General features: G+C 38.9%; 1 protein-coding gene across 8 annotated transcripts; it reads right to left on the bottom strand.

The window, feature by feature from the left end:
- Positions 1–578: 578 nt before the first annotated feature.
- Positions 579–23,216, bottom strand: LOC113704143 (putative disease resistance protein RGA3). 8 transcript variants are annotated; one of them, XM_072062037.1, is made up of 5 exons: positions 19,908–23,216; positions 19,299–19,373; positions 18,004–19,204; positions 16,633–16,667; positions 579–13,120 (listed from the first exon to the last, which is right to left on the bottom strand). In XM_072062037.1, the coding sequence occupies exon 1, from the start codon at positions 23,036–23,038 to the stop codon at positions 19,955–19,957; it is 3,084 nt and encodes a 1,027-aa protein (XP_071918138.1). In that variant the 5' UTR covers positions 23,039–23,216; the 3' UTR covers positions 579–13,120; positions 16,633–16,667; positions 18,004–19,204; positions 19,299–19,373; positions 19,908–19,954. The 8 variants fall into 8 exon arrangements, with proteins under 8 accessions (XP_071918138.1, XP_071918136.1, XP_071918135.1 ...); XM_072062035.1 differs by having other exon boundaries at positions 579–1,863; positions 3,200–19,204; XM_072062034.1 differs by having other exon boundaries at positions 16,633–19,204.
- Positions 23,217–23,599: the final 383 nt, after the last annotated feature.

Below are 23,599 nucleotides of genomic sequence, written 5' to 3'. Positions count from 1 at the left end.
AGGTAATAAGACTTGATCCTATATACATATAATTATCCGGCTTAGATATGCTAACTTGCGGACAATCCTTGAAAGTTAGCAAAAACTCTAATGGTCAATCTGGCTCTCTAGTAATGATCATTGTCGCGCCCCACTTTTCGAAGATGATGAGTTGTGGTGTGTGTGTGGTGTGAGATGTGAGTGGTGTAATGGAATGTGAACGTGTGTAAATGAAAAGTAAAAGGCCATGGGACTTGATAATGCGACGGTTTGGCCATATAAAGTTCAAAAAGGGTTTTTTGTATCAAAAATGGAGTCGCCACTTGGTATAGGGTTAGGGTGTACCAAGTCACCCAAAAAATGGTTTTTTGTTTTTGAATAAAAAAAGTAAATAAACCCTTTTAAAGAACTTTTGGGTCTACGTAACCAAAAAGAGGGATCGGGGGTCACATTTGACGAAGGGGAAGGCAAGGATAAAAAATCCAAGGCACCCCTTCGACCTAGCCAAGGCTAGTTGCGTGACTTAAACCAATTTTTCCTAATTTTTCTACCCAAGGTATGTATCGCGTGTTGGATATGTCTATATGAATGCAAAACCCTAGACCTAGGGGTATTGGGGGAAATTTCTCTTCAAAGGTTGAGTGGTGCCAATCACATTAATTGTGAAGCCCAATAATGATCCTTTGGAGAGGTCACACGTAATCCTAAATGACGTAAAAATGAATGGGGTGCATGTCATGTGAAAATGTAAGTTTATGTGAAGTGAGAAAAGTGGAGGTGTGCAAATGTATTTACAAGGTAAGGTGAGTAAAGAATGATAATGTGAAAATAATATAAAGTGCATGTGTGCGAGTGATATGGCATAGAGTGTGAGTAGTTAAATGAAAACGTGTAAAAGTAGTGTGAAGTGAGAATGTGGAAAAAGGGTTAGAATATAAAGTAAGTGTATGTGATAGTGAATGAATAGAATGCATGAATCCTATAGGAATGCATCAAGACGGGAACGGGGAGTCCTAACTTTGTGACTTAATCTTCCCTTTGATTAGAAGGCGAAACTAGCGTGCTAAGGCTATCGAGTAGCCACACTCGCTCGTTTCCCTTATCAGAAGGGGACTCTTCAGGCAAATGAACCCTATAACTAGCATGAAATGCAAAAATCCTAAAATGAGGGGAAAGGGGAATCGAGGAGCATGCCAGATGATAAAACTAAGGAAAAATGCATGATATGTAGTGAACAGGCAAATAATGCATTAATGAAAAACAAAGGAAAAATCCTATTGGGTCTAGCGTTGGACTAGCCCTTTCTATGAATTCCTAATGAAATAATGAACCACAACTAGCATTGGACTAGTGTGGTGACGTACATTCATCCATCACATTTATTCAGGCTATGGAAAGCGAGTAGACATGCCAAACACTTATAAACACATAGCACATAACATTTTGCATGCTCGACTAGATGCAAGGCCCTAGCAAAGCAAATTAACACGTAGCAACTAAGCATGCAAGGCACATGAGACAATTAAAGCCCTAACTATTACATTTGCTAGCTAGGCACAAGTCTTCGATAGGTCTTCATTGAATGCTCCTCCAAGCCTTATCTATTACATTAGGGGGACCCTACTACAATCTAAAAGGGGGAAAGGGAATAAAATAATTGAATCCCTAACTATTACAAGCCAAGAGGTGTACACATACCCCATAAAGAATAATTTAAATAAAAAGCAAAAGTAAATGAAATAAATGAAAGGAGTTAAAGGAATGGCAAGGAAAGCAACGTAGACATGCAATTCACACTTAGCACGTTGGATCACATAGGAGAAATAAAAATCAAGGAGATATAGGTTACCTCCCTTGTAATTGGGCCCCACTGAAGTGAAATCACTTATTTATCCTCCAAAATAAAAGAAATGGTCAAGGCACCAATTTATTTGGCAAATAATCACAAAGGATAAAAATAAACATGAATTTGAATCAATTAAATCATGTCAACAAACCACATTTAAGAAGTCAAGAGAAGAGAGGACTTGATTGCAAAGATTGAAAAAAATTTTGGGGCCAAAATTAAAGAAAAATAAAGTTCAAGGGCCTATTTGCAATTAAACCAGGGACTCAATTGAAAGGAATGGAAATGTCTAGGGCCACAGTAAAAATATCCAAAAGTCAGGGGACTGGAATGAAATTTCGTCATTGGGCTACTGGACTTAACAGGCCATTGGGCCCTTCTCTCTATTTGTTTGGGCCAAGACTCCTTAGCCTGCCACAAAGCCCAGAGGCTACATCTGGGCTGGCCTCTACTTATCAATAAAACAAACCCAACAAAAGAGTGGGCTTTAGCCCCCCTTAAGCCCAAGCCAAAAATCCAAACAAAATAAACTAAACCCACTTTCATAAATCCAAACAAATTATTATTACCCACAACCCAAATCATAATATCAAACCTAACAAGATTAGCAAATCAACTAAAATTATTAGGCCATAATTATAATCCAAATCCCAGAATTAATCTATCCAACAAATCACATAAAATATGCAAACAGAGGAATAAGCTTAAAAGGGCAAAATTAGTTTGATTTTTCCAGATTTTGGGCCGTAATGAAATGAGACAGAAAATGAGGGATTAAATTGCAATTTTAGACATTTCTTCACTCATGTTTCGCAGAGGCTTTCCTCTTCATTGCTGATACCAGTTAAGCATTTCAGCTTTCCTTTCGATTAGCAAAACCAGAAATTTGGTTTCGATTCCAATCATTCCAGCAAACAATGAAACTCACAACAATACTCCCTCTCAACATCGATTCGGATTCAAGCATAGAGATAAAAAAACAGAAAAAAAAAACAACGAACCAACACAGCTTCTATCATGGAGAATCGTTCATTATGTTCGGACAAGCAAAAACCATCCGAATGTTCCATTTTCTTCGTACGTAAAGCAAACGAAATCATCTTCAAGTAGAAGGTTCATTCGGGCATTTTAGCAAACAGCAAATGGGCATGAAAAAACTCAACAGATTTCTGCTTAAATTACATTACAACCGGCCCCAAAATTATCAGAAAAGCAAGGAATTCAGTCCAACACACGCAGAAAACATATGCGAACAAAATTACCGACCCTCAACAGAAAAAAAAAATCATGATGACAGACCCACGGCAGCCATGCTTCTGAAATTCATTCTTGAAGAAAAAAAAACTGAAATGTAAAAGGGAAAGAATAGCTTACATCGTTTCTCACGGTGAAGATTCACGAGCGGCAGCGGTGAATTCCGCTGATGCGGTGGCGAGCAATGGTGATTCCAGTGAACGGCAGCAGCTACAAGCTTTTCGAATTTGCCCTTTATTTTTGCTGAAGCTTTCTTCCTCTGCTTCCGTTCGCGGCCGGGGACTTTTCCTCTATTCTTCATGTCGCTCTGTTCTTTTTGGCCAAAACCTCCCCTATTTTCCCTTTTGCTGTTTTTCGTTGATTGTTTCTTCCATTTATGCTCAGCCCGCCGCCCGGTTCCTCTTTTTTCCTGCTTTCCTTTCTTTTGCTCTCGGACGAAATTTTTCTGTTTTTGTTCTTTTGCCCCTGCTCGGCAATTCCGCCGCCCCTGCCCTCTCAGCTCTCAAGCCTTTTTGCTTTTTGCTCTCCCTTTTAGCCGCCACCCTCCTCGGCCTTTTCTCCGTGTTTTTTCCCTTTTTTCCTCAGATTCTTAGCCCCCAGCTTCCCCTTGTTTTGTCTAGCCTCTGTTTTTTCCCCTTGCCCGCTGCTTGGCCCCTCTGTTTTTAGCTCTTTTCTCTTCCCCCTGTTTTCAAGCCTCTTCGAGGGTTTTTTCTTCCTTTTTTTCCGATGCCCCCCAAAAAACCCCCCAAGTGTCCTTGACAGCTACCCCCTATACACTTGTCCTACCATTCCTCAACCACTTGTCTAATGCTTATTTGCACACTTGTTCAACATGCAATTGACACACTTGTTTAACATGCTTAATTTTTAAAAATTACCTTGCAAAATGCCTTAGCAAGAAAAAATCAAATTTTAAAAAGATAAAATGGATCTTTATTCGGGATTTTCCTAAAATTTAGTGTAAAATTGCTTTAAAAAGAAAATGATGAATTTTAATGCATTTAAAATAAGAATGAACATCAATTACCATTTGCAACCTCCAATCAATTAAAAATAATAAATATGAGACAAGAATAAATAATAATAATAAAACTAAAAATTGAATCAAAGGAAGTCAAAATTGAATGAATAAAGCTAAAACTGAATCGATGAAATTTTTGGTGTCTACAGTTTGCCCCTCTTTGTCTGAGTTTTGAAAAAACTTGAGACAAAGAAGTAGACACCAAATGCTTACCTGTACCATTCGGTTGCCCCTATTCGGAGGGCTGACCTAAACAAGGAATTTCAAACATGGGACTGGCCTGAACAGAATTGTAAACGGGATAGACCCGGACAGGAATGTAAATGCGATAGACTCGGATAAAAATGTAGATGGGACAGACCCATGGGATAGACCCGAACAGAAAATTAAATAGAGAACTGTATAGGACTTGTTTGAAAAATTATCTAAAAAATTTGCCCCAGTGTGATGAATTGGTCGGTGGGATAACATCTGAGACCGACGGGGTGTGGACGGTCAGCGGGATAAAACCCGGTCCTGCAGAGGTGAGCGGTCAGCGGGATTAGACCCGGTCCTGCCGAGGTGAGCGGTCAGCGGGATTAGACCCGGTCCTGCCGAGGTGAGCGGTCAGCGGGATTAGACCCGGTCCTGCCGAAGTAAGCGGTCAGCGGGATTAGACCCGGTCCTGCCGAGATAAGCGGTCAGCGGGATTAGACCCGGTCCTGCCGAGATTGGCGGGATAAAACCCGGTCCCAATGTGACTTTTGTAATGTTGGTGGCACTAAATCCAAGCCCAACGTGACAAAGCGAAGTTGGTGGCACGAAAACCAAGCCAGGCCCAACGTGATAAAGTGATGTTGGCGGCACCAAGTCCAGGCCCAACGTGATAAAGTGATGTTGGCGGCACCAAGTCCAGGCCCAACGTGATAAAGTGAAGTTGGCGGCACCAAGTCCAGGCCCAACGTGATAAAGTGATGTTGGCGGCACCAAGTCCAGGCCCAACGTGATAAAGTGATGTTGGCGGCACGAAATCCAGGCCCAACTTGATCTTTGGAATGTTGGCGGCACCAAGTCCAGGCCCAACTTGATTTGGAATGTCAAGAGAAGGGGGGAACAGAATGATGCGCGGCGTGCATTGGAGCTTCGCCCACAAGAAATCAAATTTGATTTTTCAAGAAACAAGAATTTGAACTTGATTTTTGACTTTTTGATTTGATTTTTGGTTTTTTCTCTTTTTTTCTTTTTTCCTTCTTTTTTCCCTTTTTTCAAAAATTTTAAAAAAATAATTTGCCCCAAGTGTAGTGTCCATTTTTCCTCCTTCTTCTTGCTTCTCTTTGCAGTATCGGCCTTCCGCCTTACTGGATGCCTTTCGTCATTTTGAATCATGAATACCTGTACAAGGGGTTCATCAAAGTATGACATGCACTTAAATTCCAGGAAAAGAGCAGCGGGATTGTTTCGAAAAATGTTATTATTTGATTTTTGGACACAAATCTCAAATGTATTACAAAAAATTTGCCCCAGTATGGGCTTATTTCATGAAATCTCACAAATAAAATTTTTGCCCCAGTGTGGGCTCCCTTAATTGCAAAAATTTGTTCAGATGATTTCCCATTGATTTGAACAAAGAAAAACCGCACTTTCTAAAATTTAGAAAAGAGTGCACATATACAACAATGTGAAGAAACTTTAAACGTCAAGTTTGAAACTCATGCAGAAATTTCATGATGAATTCCTCGAATTAACACCAAATTCAAGAAGATTTCTTCCTCACTTTTAGCATTGGTGTTTAGGGTAACGGGTCACCACTTCTGGTTGGCTCATTTTTCAGGACCAATCAAGTGACTTTATTTTTGATTTGGAAGTGGCTGAAGGAAAATGAGAGGTCAGAATCTGTCTCATTTTTGTGCCCCAATTGTATGTAATCCATTCAATGTCACATCTTAGTGAAAGCAAAGAGTTTGTCACCCTTATTTTTCAAGAAAACTTAGTCAACATACCAGCTTTCTAGGCTTGTAACGTATGGACAGAAGTGATAGCTAAACATGTGGAAACGGGTTATACCCTTATGATCACAAATGATTTGATGAATTTCTTATGAGCATGATCCTCACTTTGGATTGTCATGAAGGAATAAGTCAACGATGGACTTTCTTAGCTTGTAATTTGGCTTGAAAAACGATAGCTAAAGAATAAAACTTTCAAGGACATTGCACCGAAGATCACATTTTTCCAAAATTGCCCCTATTTTGAACTCAAAAGATCTCAGACTTTGTTTGCATTTTTCTCATCATTTACCAGGGACTTCAGCGTCGAATTTTTCTGTATTTTCTTGCATTTACTTTTCTTGCTTCGCTTTTTGCCTCTTTTTCCTTTCCCTCAACTTGGTGGATTTTCACCTGGTAAGTAGCGTCAACCCCATACCCAGGCAATTCAGAAATACAGCTGAAATTTTCCGGCATCAGAAATTTTCTTGCCAGGGCCATTGCAAAGAACAGAAGTCAGGACTTTCGGCTTTTGTAATGGGGTCAGGTGGGGTGCTTAGAAAAGTTAAGGCTTGAAAGCGGATTTCAAAAGTGGTTTGAAAAATCTGAGATCGCATTGTTGCTCCAGCCCCATTTTTAGGGTTAAATCAGAATTTGCCAGAGCTTGTGTTCAATTGGGGCTTTTTCTCTTTCATTTTCTTTCTTCTTTTGATTTTTCGGCATTCTGCCATCTTTGAACTTTCACAAAATTTGCCCCAGTTTATTTTTAAACTGAGGTTCTCTTTTCTTCTTTTGCTTTTTGATTTTGTGACTTTACCTTTTCACTTCTTGAAATTTTTTCCTTTCAACTCAAACTTGCCCCAGTGTGGGGTTTGCGATTCTCAGGGGTTGCCAAACGAAGTATTTCATTCTGAAGGCTCAAAAGGGATAACTAGGGATAGATGCTTGATCGGAAAAGAAGATGGCCTGACTTGTATTCCGTTCCTTACATTAACTCTGAAAAGAAATTTTCATTAATGGGAAATTTTTGGCATGTATCCGAATTAACTGACTGAGGAAGACCCTTGCTCATTCATGTCTATGAAACATAAGTGATCCACCGGATAGAACTTGTTTTCTTCTTTTTCTTTTCTTTTTTTTTTTCAAAATTGGAACCCAAGTGGAATCAAATTCCCCAAATTTGCGGTTCCCTCCTTATTCTAGCATTTTTTGCTTTTCCCCTTTTCTTTTCCCTTTTTTCAAAATTTCCCAATCTCCTTCCCCAATGTGGGGTGCGATCATATGTGCACTCGAAAAGAACCACCAATTTAGCTCAAACGAGGATGCAAGGGATGATCAGTGTTTAGATTGTAGAACTGACGGCCAAAGTATCATTCTTATACCTCATGACAACCGAAGTAGCGAAATGGTCATTGAAAACCCATTCTTCTTTTGATATTTGAAAATTTTTCAATGACGGGTAGTGATCATTAAGACCCTTATTTGAAACGAAATTATTCTTTTAGAAGCTCAAATGGGAGAGCAAATGATAAAAATCTGTACAGGTAATGAAACGAATGCTTGAAGTATCATTCCAAATTTTCCAAACAAATAAGAATAATGCACATTTTTGCTTTCACTTAGATGTGATTGAACCAGATTAGACGCCTTGAACATTTTCAAGCAAAAGTTGCCCCAATTTACAATTTATCAATCAATGTGACTGATTTTATTTTGGAATTAAGTGAAGGAGAAAGGTATCTCATAGGGCCTTTTGAGTGACCGTTCACTCTCTTTCTTTCTGAGCACTCTTATTGTACAGGTTGGAACACCAATCGAGTGTAAGGATTTTAGGAAGCATACACTTGTGAAATTCAGGCTATAGGTTGAAAAATCTCAAATTGGGTCTTATTTCTCAAAAATCATCATGAAATCTCCAATGAGTAAGAATAAAGAATGAAATGTACATAAATATACACAAAACAAAAATTATCCAAAAAATTTTATTGTTGAAAAAGTTTGAAACAAAATTGCTCAATCAAATATGATACAAATGAGAAGAGAGAAACTCGTAAAGAGCTCAACACATACACTTTTTGTCTCCTTTTCTTTTGGAACAAAATGTATTAACAAATCAAATAAATAGAATTTCCCCTTTATGCTTTCGCGGCAATGTCTACCTAAAAATCAAGTAATACTTGTAATCTTCAAGCTTTATTGGATCAAAATTATCAGATATAGAAGAATATTCTCGCCTTATTGAAACATTTTTATAAATGCAGGGGGAGGGGAAAACAAAAAGAAAAATACCCAGAGTCAGTAAGTAAGAATAAAAAAAATCGGTATGCATGTCCTATGGGGGAACCCTTTTTATGCCAAGGGTAGGCCTAGCATGAAAATGCAATCCTCTAGGGAAGCACTATACCATACCTGACGGATCTGATCAACTCATTGAGTGAAAAATAATTTGAAAAATTTGGCCATTGGAGTGGCAAGAGATTTGTCAAAATGAGGACAACGTCCGAATAGATTGATCACCTTTGATTTGCAAAACGCATGGGTTTGACCTTGACGAACTCCTATCGAAGAGATTGGAATTCGTTGATAAAATTTCTCAGTGAATTACGGGTCAAAAACCCTAATTGATCAAGTGATTGGATGCAATGGACGGTTTTCTTCAAAATTGACTAGATTTCCCAATTTGGAATTCGACATTGAAATCCTAATTGGTCAAATGAAATTGACAATTTATTGAAAATCGACCGGATTACCCTAGAAGGGAAACAGGTCAAAAAACGGCTCGGTTGCCCTAAAAAAAGGTAAATTGGCCAAATGAATGAAATTGAATTAGTGACTTGTTCAAAAATCGGCCGAACGACCCTAAAAAGGGTAAATCGGTCAAATGAATTGATGATTTATTCAAAATCGACCGGATGACCCTAAAAAGGGTAAATTGGTCAAATGAATTGACGATTTATTCAAAATCGACCAGGTGACCCTAAAAAGGGTAAATTGATCAAATGAATTGATGATTTATTGAAAATCGACCAGGTGACCCTAAAAAGGGTAAATTGGTCAAATGAATTGACGATTTATTCAAAATCGACCGGATGACCCTAAAAAGGGTAAATTGATCAAATGAATTGATGATTTATTGAATGAATGGGTAAAATGGATTGGTTGTGTCGCGCCCCACTTTTTGAAAAATAAGTGTGAATGTGTGATGGTGTGTGAGTGTGTGTGATATACATGTGAACGTGTGCGGAATGAAAAGTAAAAGGCCATGGGACTTAGAATGCGACGATTTGGCCAAGTGAAGTTCAAAAGGGTTTTGGTATCAAAAAATGGAGTCGCCACTTGGTATAGAGTTAGGGTGTACCAAGTCACCCAAAAATGATTTTTGTTTTTGAATAAAAAAAAGTAAATAAACCCTTTTTGAGAACTTTTGGGTCTGCGTAACCAAAAGAGGGATCGGGGGTCACATTTGACGAAGGGGAAGGCAAGGATAAAAATCCAAGGCACCCCTTCGACCTAGCCAAGGCTAGTTGCGTGACTTAAACCAATTTTCCTAATTTTTCTACCCAATGTATGTTCGCACGTTGGATATGACTATATGAATGCAAAACGGAAAGGAAAATGCAATCCTAAATTCTACGATGTCTCTCGTGAGGCTTTTGGTCCCAAACCACATGAATTGTGGCGGCCAACAAAGGAAAACCCCCATAGAGGTCGATTAATGCAAATGAGACTCAAATGTGCAAGTGTGGAAGTGTATGAAAGAAATTAAAAATCCAAGTGTTTGTGTGCAAGTGTATGAAAAGGTGCACGTGTGCAATTGTATGAAAATTCCAAGTGTTTGTGTGCAAGTGTATGAAAAGGTGCACGTGTGCAATTGTATGAAAATTCCAAGTGTTTGTGTGCAAGTGTATGAAATATAGTGATAAGTGCATATAGGTGTAATTAAATGCAATTTTGTGAAGTAGAAATCAAAATGAACAACAAGGAAAGGAAAATGTGAATTGAAAAGAATGAGTGAGTGATAAATGAGAATGAATGAACCTAAGGGAATGCATCAGGTCGGGTATGGGAATGACTCCTAACTTGTCGACTTCGATTTTCCCTTTGATTAGAAGGTAAAACTAGCGTGCTAAGGCTATCGAGTAGCCACACTCGCTCGTTTCCCTTATCAGAAGGGGACCCTCAAGCAAATGGACCCTACAACTATCATGATATGCAAAAATCCTAAAATGAAGGGAAAGGGGGTTCGAGGAGCATGCCAAGTGATAAAACTAAGAAAAATGCATGATATGTGGTGAACAAGCAAATGATATGCTAATGAGGGGAAATCCCTAAGGGTCTAGCGTTGGACTAGCCCATTCTATGAATTCCGACTAGCGTTGGACTAGCGGAAACGTACATTCATCCATTCCATTCATTCATGGCTATGAAAGCAAGTAGACATGCCAAAATACTCGTAAACACATAGCACGTAGCACTTAGCATGCTCGACTAGATGCAAGAGCCTAATAAAGCAATTAAACATGTAGCAACAAAAACAAGCAAGCAAGGGGAAGGGGAAGTGGACCAGATGCTCTCCGAGCCCTATCTATTACAAGCCAAGAGGTGTACACATACCCCATAAAAGCATAAAGGGGAAGGGGAAGTGGACCAGATGCTCTCCGAGCACTATCTATTACAAGCCAAGAGGTGTACACATACCCCATAAAACTTAAATAAAAGTAAGGTAAGTAAATGCACGCAAGGAGGTAAGGAAAGCGAAGTAGACAGGCATATTCACATAACACATAAGGTCACATAGGATCAAATGAAGTGCAAATGAGGGATAGAGTGTACCTCCCTTGGAATGGAGTCCAAATGAAGTGAAATTATTCAATTACCCTCCAAAATAATAAAAAGGTCATGGCACCACTTTATTTAAGAAAAATTAAAAGAAATGGGCAAAACAAGGCTCACCTAGTCATAAAGTCCCTAAAGTCATAACTTAAGTGCAATTTAAGCAAAGCAAGGTGGCTAATTGGAATCGAACAAACAATGAAATTGCAAAAGTTAAAACTACCAAGGACCAAGTTGAAGACATTATTCAATTAGTTGGGTCAAAGTAGCATTAGTTAGAAGCCAAGGGGTCAAAATGCAATTTTAGAAAATTATTTCATGCAATCTTCATGCAAAGAACGTAGCTTATATTCTGCAACAAAGTTTCAGCCATTTCTAAAGCCTTTTGCACTATTCTAGCCGTAGCTTGCGTTTCAATTCATTGTCTTAAATGAAACAAAAATGTAATCTTCATCCGAACACAGCCCAACATCCCAATCCAACATCAAACCGCAATTTCTAGCAAGAAAACAAAGCTAAACATTTGAATATACAAACAGCAAGAGAAATTCTGCATTTTTCGACATATGATTTCAGCAATGAGACTTGCTGCATTTTCTTTCAACCTCTGATTTCTAATCCCAGCTTTGATTAGATATTTTCAACCCAACATCACCACTTTAGATTAAGCAAGCAAAAAACTACACAGCCTCCACGATTCAAACAAGCAAACTCTTAGAAAAAGCAACATCATGCGAAATTCTGGACAGCATGCTTGAAAAACAAAAGTTTCTGCAATAAAAAAAAAAACAAAGCTTGCGGCCCTTTGCCAAGCTCAACGCAATTTTCCAGGTTCACAGCTTCAAACTAGGCAATATACTACATCATTAACATCATCCTAGCAAACAGAAATCTTAGCAACATCCCACGCAAAAAAAATCCAGGCAATTATGCAAGCATTTGATGAACTAAACTAATGCAACCTTTCTAGTTTTACCCTCCAAAACCAGATTTCATAGCCAAGCATATGCACTTTTGGACCATAAAATCCTTATGTTTAAGCACAATAAATTGAACAAAAACTGTATAAGTATCGAAGAACAACATTCTGTAATTTGGAAGCAGAAAAATTCATGTCAAACTTCGAACCAAAACCAGCAGACCCATCACTCGAAACCTTTAACAAGCTGAACATTTTGATGAACGCAAACCAGTTGCAAAACCAAACCATTAAAAACCAAACGAGGAACCCAACGAATAGCACAGAAACAACAACCAGATTTCTGGATTTTATCTTTAAGAAATTATCCTAACAAAAGGATCGGCAAATTAAGCTAACATGGAGGAACCAGAAATGAATTCCGATTTGAAAGCGTAGACAGCAACAATAAACAGAAAGAAAAATCAAAATGACGATTCAACAAAGAACAAAAAGGAAAGGGACTAAGACACCAATCTAGGAGAGTACTTGCCCAAACGTTTTTGGATCAAAATCTGGACAGGAAACGTCATGAAAGAGCGGCCGAAGCTGTCCCGTTCGGCTCCGAAACCGCACCAGCAAAATTAAGCAGCGATCTTTGGGGGCGAATTCAAAGGATCATTCGATGTTTTCTGCCAACAAATTCTGAACGAAACCTCCTCCCCTTACTTCCTAGTTAGTGCAGAAACTGAGAGTTACTTAAAAGAACCAGAGATCAAAGAGAAATCTGATCCGGAACATGGCTCATAGCCGGCCTTTGGTCAGAAAAATTGCAGCTTTATCACTTCTGTTCCAATTTTGTTCGTAGCCTTCTTCTCCTCCGTCCATTGCTCATTTCCTCCTTGCTTATCACGGTTCCTTCCCCAAGCTCTTCCTCTCTCTGCTTTCCTTCTTCCTTCTTCCAGAACCCACGCCGTCAATCTCTTTCTTTCTACATCTATTTGCTTCAGCCGCCACCTTGCCCTTTCTTTTCTTTTTCCTCTCAAAGCTCCTCCTCTCCGTTTTTCTGGTTTCTTTCCTTAGCCCACCGAAGCCTCAGCTCTCCCCTTGCTCTCCCCTCTGTCCAGTTTTGCTCCCGTTTTTTCTTTCCGCTCCCGTTAGCTGCAAAACTCTCCCCACGATGAAGCTCTCCTTGCGGCTGATGTCTTCTTTCCTTTTTGTACCATCTCCCAATCCCCTAAACCTGCTCTCAATGGCCAGCAATCAACCTCCTCTCAGCCCCTTATCTTAGCCATCCGATGGGCATTGAGGTTGTGCCTCGCACGCTGCAAAAAAAAAAAAATGCAGCGTGCACGCTGCGGTAATCTCTTTTTTTTTTTTTTATAAAAAGAATGCATATAAATGATAATAATAATAATAACAAAATGACAGAACCATGCAATAATAATAAGAACGAAAACAAATAAATAAATAATAAAAAAAACAAACTAAATAAAAACGACAAAATGTCCATTTTTCAAATTTTCTACATTTTCTTTCTTTTCATTTTCATTCATTTTCTTTTTCTCAAAATAACTTAATAAAAATAACTAAAGTGCCCAAAGATTGAATAAACATATTTTGTGAACAAATTTTCCCTTTTTTTCTTTTTTTCATTTCAAGAATTTCTATGCTAAAAACTTAAAAATAAAAATAAAACTATAAACTAAAAACTAAAAATCGAATAAAACTAGCATGACAAATAAAAACTAAAAATAAACAGTAAATGAAATTACACCAAAAATTTGGTGTCTACAGGTTGAATTGTCCGGCCATTGGTGATTTCAAAATGATTGAGATGCATTAGTCTATGAGCTTCTAAAAATCAAATTTTGGCCTCAATTTATTTATCGTCTCAATAGAAGGAATCATTTGTGAATTTCTTCAAATTACTGTCCTTCACGCAAGGAATTTTTACCAATTTTTGATAAAATGGCCAAAAAGTGATTATTAGATGCTCATATTCCAAAGATCACTCTATGAAAATGATCGGATCCTACCTTACCTTGTGCACTACCCCCTTTGGATGGTACAAAATGTAAACGTGCAAGTCTCACTGGATTAAGTATCCGAGACACAAGGTGGCTTATTCCTGACACGGGATCCCCTAAATGGCATTCCCTTTCTAGGGTTTATGCATGATGTCATTTATTAAAGCGATGTAAATATGTGACAAATATGACCTAAGGGACATAAATAATGCATCGGGGGAAAAAAGGTCTAAAATGAAATGTATTTATTAAGTATAATGACTGAAATTTAAACATGTGAGTTATCTAGTGGATAGGTCACTAAAAGAGTGCCAAAAGGGCCTCTTATTGCTAGGGCATATGAATGCAAGCCAAGAAAACAAAAGAATGGTTAGTGCAATTGGTAATACACATAACATATTGGGAGCAATTAAGAAAAAGAAATACAATAAAGCAAGTAAGAGGAGTGGAACCCCTTCCCTCGTGCCTAATGTGTTTAAAATAGGGTGAGGCTGACTCTAACCTAGGAAAATTCTAACATGGATGCATGAGGCTGGGGTTCACTAATGCATCTAGACTCGATAAGGTTTCGGCTCCCAAGCCTTCAGACCTAAAGGCGAAGGGTCATCACTCCCAGGGCCTTTGATCGGTGGCTCGAGTGATCCCTTAGGTAGCGCTATGGGCGCAGAGCACACCAGCCGCCTACCCAAGGCGCCTACCCAAGGCAATCGATCCTAATCCTACAAGGCGGTGTGGGAAACGCCCACGAAAAATAAAATAAAATGGGATAAAAGCAAGTAAACGTGCACGTATGAAGTGTTTTCCTATTTTGAGGGAAGGGGTTGAGAACCACGAGAGGCTCTAAAGGTGACACACCCCCTCCCAAATGCAATGCAAGCGCGAGATAAACAAGTAAACATACATCCAATCAACCAATCACACGTACGTGAGTGAGGGAATAGTTTGATACGCGCGTGAGGAAAAGGGTCCTAAAAAGGGAAAATGCAACCCTAATATCCACATGCTATACATAAAAAAGGTAGAAAAAAGGAAAAGAACGGCTAAATCAAATGCTCGGACCCACTTAGGAAGTCCCCAGTGGAGTCGCCAACTGTCGCGCCCCACTTTTCGAAGATGATGAGTTGTGGTGTGTGTGTGGTGTGAGATGTGAGTGGTGTAATGGAATGTGAACGTGTGTAAATGAAAAGTAAAAGGCCATGGGACTTGATAATGCGACGGTTTGGCCATATAAAGTTCAAAAAGGGTTTTTTGTATCAAAAATGGAGTCGCCACTTGGTATAGGGTTAGGGTGTACCAAGTCACCCAAAAAATGGTTTTTTGTTTTTGAATAAAAAAAGTAAATAAACCCTTTTAAAGAACTTTTGGGTCTACGTAACCAAAAAGAGGGATCGGGGGTCACATTTGACGAAGGGGAAGGCAAGGATAAAAAATCCAAGGCACCCCTTCGACCTAGCCAAGGCTAGTTGCGTGACTTAAACCAATTTTTTCTAATTTTTCTACCCAAGGTATGTATCGCGTGTTGGATATGTCTATATGAATGCAAAACCCTAGACCTAGGGGTATTGGGGGAAATTTCTCTTCAAAGGTTGAGTGGTGCCAATCACATTAATTGTGAAGCCCAATAATGATCCTTTGGAGAGGTCACACGTAATCCTAAATGACGTAAAAATGAATGGGGTGCATGTCATGTGAAAATGTAAGTTTATGTGAAGTGAGAAAAGTGGAGGTGTGCAAATGTATTTACAAGGTAAGGTGAGTAAAGAATGATAATGTGAAAATAATATAAAGTGCATGTGTGCGAGTGATATGGCATAGAGTGTGAGTAGTTAAATGAAAACGTGTAAAAGTAGTGTGAAGTGAGAATGTGGAAAAAGGGTTAGAATATAAAGTAAGTGTATGTGATAGTGAATGAATAGAATGCATGAATCCTATAGGAATGCATCAAGACGGGAACGGGGAGTCCTAACTTTGTGACTTAATCTTCCCTTTGATTAGAAGGCGAAACTAGCGTGCTAAGGCTATCGAGTAGCCACACTCGCTCGTTTCCCTTATCAGAAGGGGACTCTTCAGGCAAATGAACCCTATAACTAGCATGAAATGCAAAAATCCTAAAATGAGGGGAAAGGGGAATCGAGGAGCATGCCAGATGATAAAACTAAGGAAAAATGCATGATATGTAGTGAACAGGCAAATAATGCATTAATGAAAAACAAAGGAAAAATCCTATTGGGTCTAGCGTTGGACTAGCCCTTTCCATGAATTCCTAATGAAATAATGAACCACAACTAGCATTGGACTAGTGTGGTGACGTACATTCATCCATCACATTTATTCAGGCTATGGAAAGCGAGTAGACATGCCAAACACTTATAAACACATAGCACATAACATTTTGCATGCTCGACTAGATGCAAGGCCCTAGCAAAGCAAATTAACACGTAGCAACTAAGCATGCAAGGCACATGAGACAATTAAAGCCCTAACTATTACATTTGCTAGCTAGGCACAAGTCTTCGATAGGTCTTCATTGAATGCTCCTCCAAGCCTTATCTATTACATTAGGGGGACCCTACTACAATCTAAAAGGGGGAAAGGGAATAAAATAATTGAATCCCTAACTATTACAAGCCAAGAGGTGTACACATACCCCATAAAGAATAATTTAAATAAAAAGCAAAAGTAAATGAAATAAATGAAATAAATGAAAGGAGTTAAAGGAATGGCAAGGAAAGCAACGTAGACATGCAATTCACACTTAGCACGTTGGATCACATAGGAGAAATAAAAATCAAGGAGATATAGGTTACCTCCCTTGTAATTGGGCCCCACTGAAGTGAAATCACTTATTTATCCTCCAAAATAAAAGAAATGGTCAAGGCACCAATTTATTTGGCAAATAATCACAAAGGATAAAAATAAACATGAATTTGAATCAATTAAATCATGTCAACAAACCACATTTAAGAAGTCAAGAGAAGAGAGGACTTGATTGCAAAGATTGAAAAAAATTTTGGGGCCAAAATTAAAGAAAAATAAAGTTCAAGGGCCTATTTGCAATTAAACCAGGGACTCAATTGAAAGGAATGGAAATGTCTAGGGCCACAGTAAAAATATCCAAAAGTCAGGGGACTGGAATGAAATTTCGTCATTGGGCTACTGGACTTAACAGGCCATTGGGCCCTTCTCTCTATTTGTTTGGGCCAAGACTCCTTAGCCTGCCACAAAGCCCAGAGGCTACATGTGGGCTGGCCTCTACTTATCAATAAAACAAACCCAACAAAAGAGTGGGCTTTAGCCCCCCTTAAGCCCAAGCCAAAAATCCAAACAAAATAAACTAAACCCACTTTCATAAATCCAAACAAATTATTATTACCCACAACCCAAATCATAATATCAAACCTAACAAGATTAGCAAATCAACTAAAATTATTAGGCCATAATTATAATCCAAATCCCAGAATTAATCTATCCAACAAATCACATAAAATATGCAAACAGAGGAATAAGCTTAAAAGGGCAAAATTAGTTTGATTTTTCCAGATTTTGGGCCGTAATGAAATGAGACAGAAAATGAGGGATTAAATTGCAATTTTAGACATTTCTTCACTCATGTTTCGCAGAGGCTTTCCTCTTCATTGCTGATACCAGTTAAGCATTTCAGCTTTCCTTTCGATTAGCAAAACCAGAAATTTGGTTTCGATTCCAATCATTCCAGCAAACAATGAAACTCACAACAATACTCCCTCTCAACATCGATTCGGATTCAAGCATAGAGATAAAAAAACAGAAAAAAAAAACAACGAACCAACACAGCTTCTATCATGGAGAATCGTTCATTATGTTCGGACAAGCAAAAACCATCCGAATGTTCCATTTTCTTCGTACGTAAAGCAAACGAAATCATCTTCAAGTAGAAGGTTCATTCGGGCATTTTAGCAAACAGCAAATGGGCATGAAAAAACTCAACAGATTTCTGCTTAAATTACATTACAACCGGCCCCAAAATTATCAGAAAAGCAAGGAATTCAGTCCAACACACGCAGAAAACATATGCGAACAAAATTACCGACCCTCAACAGAAAAAAAAAATCATGATGACAGACCCACGGCAGCCATGCTTCTGAAATTCATTCTTGAAGAAAAAAAAACTGAAATGTAAAAGGGAAAGAATAGCTTACATCGTTTCTCACGGTGAAGATTCACGAGCGGCAGCGGTGAATTCCGCTGATGCGGTGGCGAGCAATGGTGATTCCAGTGAACGGCAGCAGCTACAAGCTTTTCGAATTTGCCCTTTATTTTTGCTGAAGCTTTCTTCCTCTGCTTCCGTTCGCGGCCGGGGACTTTTCCTCTATTCTTCATGTCGCTCTGTTCTTTTTGGCCAAAACCTCCCCTATTTTCCCTTTTGCTGTTTTTCGTTGATTGTTTCTTCCATTTATGCTCAGCCCGCCGCCCGGTTCCTCTTTTTTCCTGCTTTCCTTTCTTTTGCTCTCGGACGAAATTTTTCTGTTTTTGTTCTTTTGCCCCTGCTCGGCAATTCCGCCGCCCCTGCCCTCTCAGCTCTCAAGCCTTTTTGCTTTTTGCTCTCCCTTTTAGCCGCCACCCTCCTCGGCCTTTTCTCCGTGTTTTTTCCCTTTTTTCCTCAGATTCTTAGCCCCCAGCTTCCCCTTGTTTTGTCTAGCCTCTGTTTTTTCCCCTTGCCCGCTGCTTGGCCCCTCTGTTTTTAGCTCTTTTCTCTTCCCCCTGTTTTCAAGCCTCTTCGAGGGTTTTTTCTTCCTTTTTTTCCGATGCCCCCCAAAAAACCCCCCAAGTGTCCTTGACAGCTACCCCCTATACACTTGTCCTACCATTCCTCAACCACTTGTCTAATGCTTATTTGCACACTTGTTTAACATGCAATTGACACACTTGTTTAACATGCTTAATTTTTAAAAATTACCTTGCAAAATGCCTTAGCAAGAAAAAATCAAATTTTAAAAAGATAAAATGGATCTTTATTCGGGATTTTCCTAAAATTTAGTGTAAAATTGCTTTAAAAAGAAAATGATGAATTTTAATGCATTTAAAATAAGAATGAACATCAATTACCATTTGCAACCTCCAATCAATTAAAAATAATAAATATGAGACAAGAATAAATAATAATAATAAAACTAAAAATTGAATCAAAGGAAGTCAAAATTGAATGAATAAAGCTAAAACTGAATCGATGAAATTTTTGGTGTCTACAATCATCAAACTGTAAATAAGGATCATCAGAAACTCCTAGCAATGATGGCTCTTCAAAAGCATCCGATAAGTGGGGGCAAGAAATTTTTTCCGAGCAGCTCATATAGGCTAGCTGACAGTCATTGAGCAATCAGAACACAGACCGAAAACTTTCTGCGATTAAGTAACAACTAGTTTCAAGGACAAGAAGCCAGGAAAAAAAGAGCAAACTTGTAGTAATGTACTAATATAGCAAGTAAATTCTTACTGCTAGACCTTGTGGTTGAAACGATAGATTGATAGTGTACAAGCTCCAACGATAAGGATATCAGGTGTTGGCTATCTGAGACAGCAATATGAAAGAAAAGAGTGCCATCATAAACATTTCTGTCCAAGATACTGGCTATGCAATTCAACGAGTAATTAGTAGCCAATGGAGATTTCTAGTTAAACTTTGAGCCTAAGTTCACCGCAAAACAGAAAATTCGAACTCAAATATTATGTAGAGAGCAAGAAATCTAACAAGCCAATTCAGATAATTTCATGAAGCTATTGTTCGGTCAATCCTACAAAAACAAAGCATGGAACAGAATATGAACAGAGTTATAGTAATACATCAAAGCAGGGAGCAGGATAGGTGCTTTGTTTCATGCTAATTGATGGTTACAAGAGTATTATGTTGTTAGGAGTAATGAAAAGCACCAATATTTTGGACCTGCTAAGGAATGCTAATGGTGTAGCTTTGAAAGATAATAAATAGGACTAGAAAAAGGAAGAAGAGAAAATTGTGATGAAGGTTAATCAAAATGGGGTGGTGAAGAGAAGGCAAATCTCAAAACGACAAAGAGATTGATTATAAGGCAGGAGGCAGTCTTACATGATTGAATTCGATTTGAAGATGAACTGTTAACCACTTATGTCTAGTTATTGAATATGAGTAACTTTGGACCACTGGGAGTCGGGGCTGCTGCTCTCAGGAGTGCATCTTTCTTTTAACACAGGAGAACCATAAACGTGCAGACATTTTAGTTTGGTGAGACTTCTCATGGCATCCTCAGAGGGTAGATGTCCAAGCTCTTTGAAATCATATAAATATAGTTCTTCAAGAGCAGCGAAGTTTCCGAACCAATCTGGCAGAGCTTTTATACCTCCAAAGTAACCTAGCGCGAGTGACGTGAGAGCGGTCAAGTATTGGATCTGAGGTGGCAGGGACTCCATGTGTGGCAACCCATATAAGTATAATTCACGGAGTGCGGATGATGAAGAGGAGGAGGAGGAGGATATCAATCCAGACCAATCAAACTCATTGTAAATTGAAGAATTTTCATGATCATCACCATCATCTAAGAAGGGACCAATTGTAAGCTCCCTTAAGCTGGTTAGGAAACCAAATCCTTTGGGCATCATACTTGTTTTCAGTTTGGGACACCTGTATAATTCCAGCTCCAAAAGAGAAGGCGTTCGTTGCAAATCAAGTGGAAAGGAGATAAGATTGTCGCAATAAGTCACCCGAAGCTTCTGGAGAGAGATACAAGAGTGTAGCATGTCACCAGGCAGATTCGTCAACCCACGGCAACCCCAAATCTCCAGCTGTTTAAGAGACGTAGAGTTTTGTAGGGGAAGCAGTTCTCTGCATCTGTTGCAGTAATTAAATTCCAAACTCGCTAACTTGGGGAGTGTTGTTGGCAAATCCATTAACCATTGAGGAAATTGATCGCTCATGAAATTCGAAATTGACAACTCCTTCAAATTTGGGTGGGGTCGAAGGCCATCTAACACATCTTCGTCGTGGTTGTCACCTTCTCGATTGTTGGTCCACTCAAGTCGCAACTTAGATAGATTTTTCTTTTCAGATAGACATGTTTTTTCAGCTCCTTCCTTATCCTTTACTAGTTCAAGATTGCGTATCTCCAAACTGCCCTTGAGGTTTTTCAAGCATCCAAGCTCTCTAACTTGTCTACCCTTCTCTCGACCCACATTAAAGAACTTTAGTGTTTGAAGGCAAATTAGTCGTCCCATGTCTAGCGGCATTTGAAATTCTTTATCACTTTTGTAATAATGAAGATGTCTCAAGCTAATCAAATTGGACATGCTCTTCGGAAGATCATCAACCGCTGAGTAACTCAGCGTCAATGTTTGCAGATTATAAAGCTTGCAAAGGGAATCCGGCAAAATACGGATTGCAGATTCCGAAAGGTCAACACACCGCAAATGCATCAATTTGCCAATTGAGATTGGCAACTCCTCAATTTCTCCACGAGACAAATTCAAAACATACAAGTTCTTCAACTTCATTAACATGTCATCAGATAAGTCACCCTTTACAAACAATGTATGAAGCGAAGCTGATAGACTCTCCAAAAGTTTTTCTCTGTCTTCTGCACCAACAAATGAGTCTATTGTAAGGTAACGAATCTGATTATCGTTGTCTACTGTATATGTATCCCCATTATTAATGACTTTGGTAGACTTTGACATTGACTCTGCAAGGTCATGCACCAAATCATGCATCTTATAATATGTTTTCCAATCATATCTTATTTCTTCAAACAATGAACTCTGCAATAAAATTCTCAGATAATTCATTCCAATTTCCTCCATCATCATTTGGCTGTTGACATCTGCTTGGAGGAAACCTTCTGCCATCCAAAGTTCGATAAGCATATTCCTTTCTATCTCACTATCCTTAGGAAATATAGACCAATATGCAAAACATTTCTTAATGTATGGAGATGGCAAATTATCAAAACTCAACTTAAGTATTTGCATGACACGATCTTCATCTCCACTAAAACTCAAAAGCCTATTCTCCAAAATTGATTGCCACTCCTCTTTTCTCTTTAAACGTAATAGACCTCCGATTACACTTGCAGCCAATGGTAGACCATCACATCTTTTGATTACTCTCTCTTTAATTGCTTTTAGTTCGTAAGGTACTTCTCCCCCTCCAACTACTTTTTCTTTTAGGATAGACCAGCAAAGATCATCAGGTAGCCTTCCTAAGGCATAGGCTTCATCATCCATCATCAAAGCTCCAGACACAATACCTGCCACCTGACCACTACGAGTAGTGACAAGACACCAGCTTCCATCAGTTGGATTGAGTCCTTTCAAGGTGGTGAAAAGGTCATCCCACAATGCATGATTATCATCCCACACATCATCAAGAACTAGGAGATATCTTTTTCCCCCAAGTTGATTCTGAATTTTTTCAACGATGACTTCCCTAACATCTACTTCAACCTTTTCTTTTGTCAAATGCACTAATATGAGTTTGAAAAGCTCCTCTATTGGAACTTTTTTTGATGCACAAACCCAAACCTTTTTGTCGAAGTGCCCATCAATTTGCTGATTGTTGTATATCGATTTAGCCAAAGTTGTTTTGCCTAGACCTCCCATACCAATTATGGGAAGAACAGAAACAACCTTCTCAGACGGGCTCAACAGCATCTTCACTATCTTTGATTCATCATCGGCTCTTCCAACCATTGGAGCAACAACTGAGTCGGTCTGCCGATTTCTTGTGTCTCCAGCAGCAGGAGCAGCAGGGAGGGTAGCTGTCAAGACTGGCCTACTGACCAGTCCCAATCCATGGGCATCTTGATAGATGCCATTCAACTTAACTTTGATGTCCCTGACCTTAGAAGCCATCCTCCAACGAAAAGCAAGATTAATGTTAGAGAAGGAGAAGAAGCAGCATACCTTTTGCTTGTGTCGGTTTCGGGACTCCACCTGGTGACGAAGAGATTCATAGTGAAGCTCATCCAACACGTTGTCAGCATCATAAGCAACCTCCTCGAGACTCTTCAACCATTCTTGCACTGCCGTCTCCTGGTTATGCTGCCTTTCCTCAGCATCAGTCAAGAAAGCTTTGATCAAGCGTAGAGAACGGGTCATGCTGGCCAAATCCTCCTCGAATCCAACTAACATACCAATCCTATCAGAGGCAAGAGACAGTGCCATTTCCAAGGTGACCTGAATTGTTGAACTAATAAGAGCGTCAGCCATTTTTGCTGCCTTGGATTCAGTGTTGAGATCAAGATGGTTTTTTTGATGGAAGGTTTTATGCAGCCAGGAACTGGTAATCTTATCTAGGCTAGTATAATTGGTTATGAAGAAAGGAGCATTAACAATTATTCCGCGTAGACGTGGAGGTCTTCTCTGACAAATCGTAAGCTTTTGTATTGGCATGTTTACAGTAACTTTCTCAATTATTGTTAGTTGTTCGGGCATCATGGTTTCTGATTAAATAATTTAAATGCTGGGGCCTTCAAATTTTTTGGTTGTGGACCATTGTTTTTGTCCGCGATCAAATCATAAAGCAGGGGCGGATTTAAGGTGGGGCATTGGGGGCACGGGCTCCACTGTCCCCCTTAAATTCCTATAATACATATACAATTTTGATATAATTTTAAGTATGTTTTCAGAGTTTTTTTAGAAAGGATATCAAGAATTACGTAATTTTTTAAGTTAGTTTGTAAACTAAAATTCTAAAAAAATACGTGGGGGTAGGGCACAAATTCCGTTTGAAATAAGAGAAAAAAAAGCCTTTTTCATTTCAACTAGCAA

This window comes from Coffea arabica, chromosome 8e (assembly GCF_036785885.1).
Source record: "Coffea arabica cultivar ET-39 chromosome 8e, Coffea Arabica ET-39 HiFi, whole genome shotgun sequence".
Classification (NCBI taxonomy): Eukaryota; Viridiplantae; Streptophyta; class Magnoliopsida; order Gentianales; family Rubiaceae; genus Coffea; species Coffea arabica.
The sequence above is the reverse complement of the archived record's forward strand: the minus strand, read 5'-3'. Positions and strand labels throughout refer to the sequence as shown.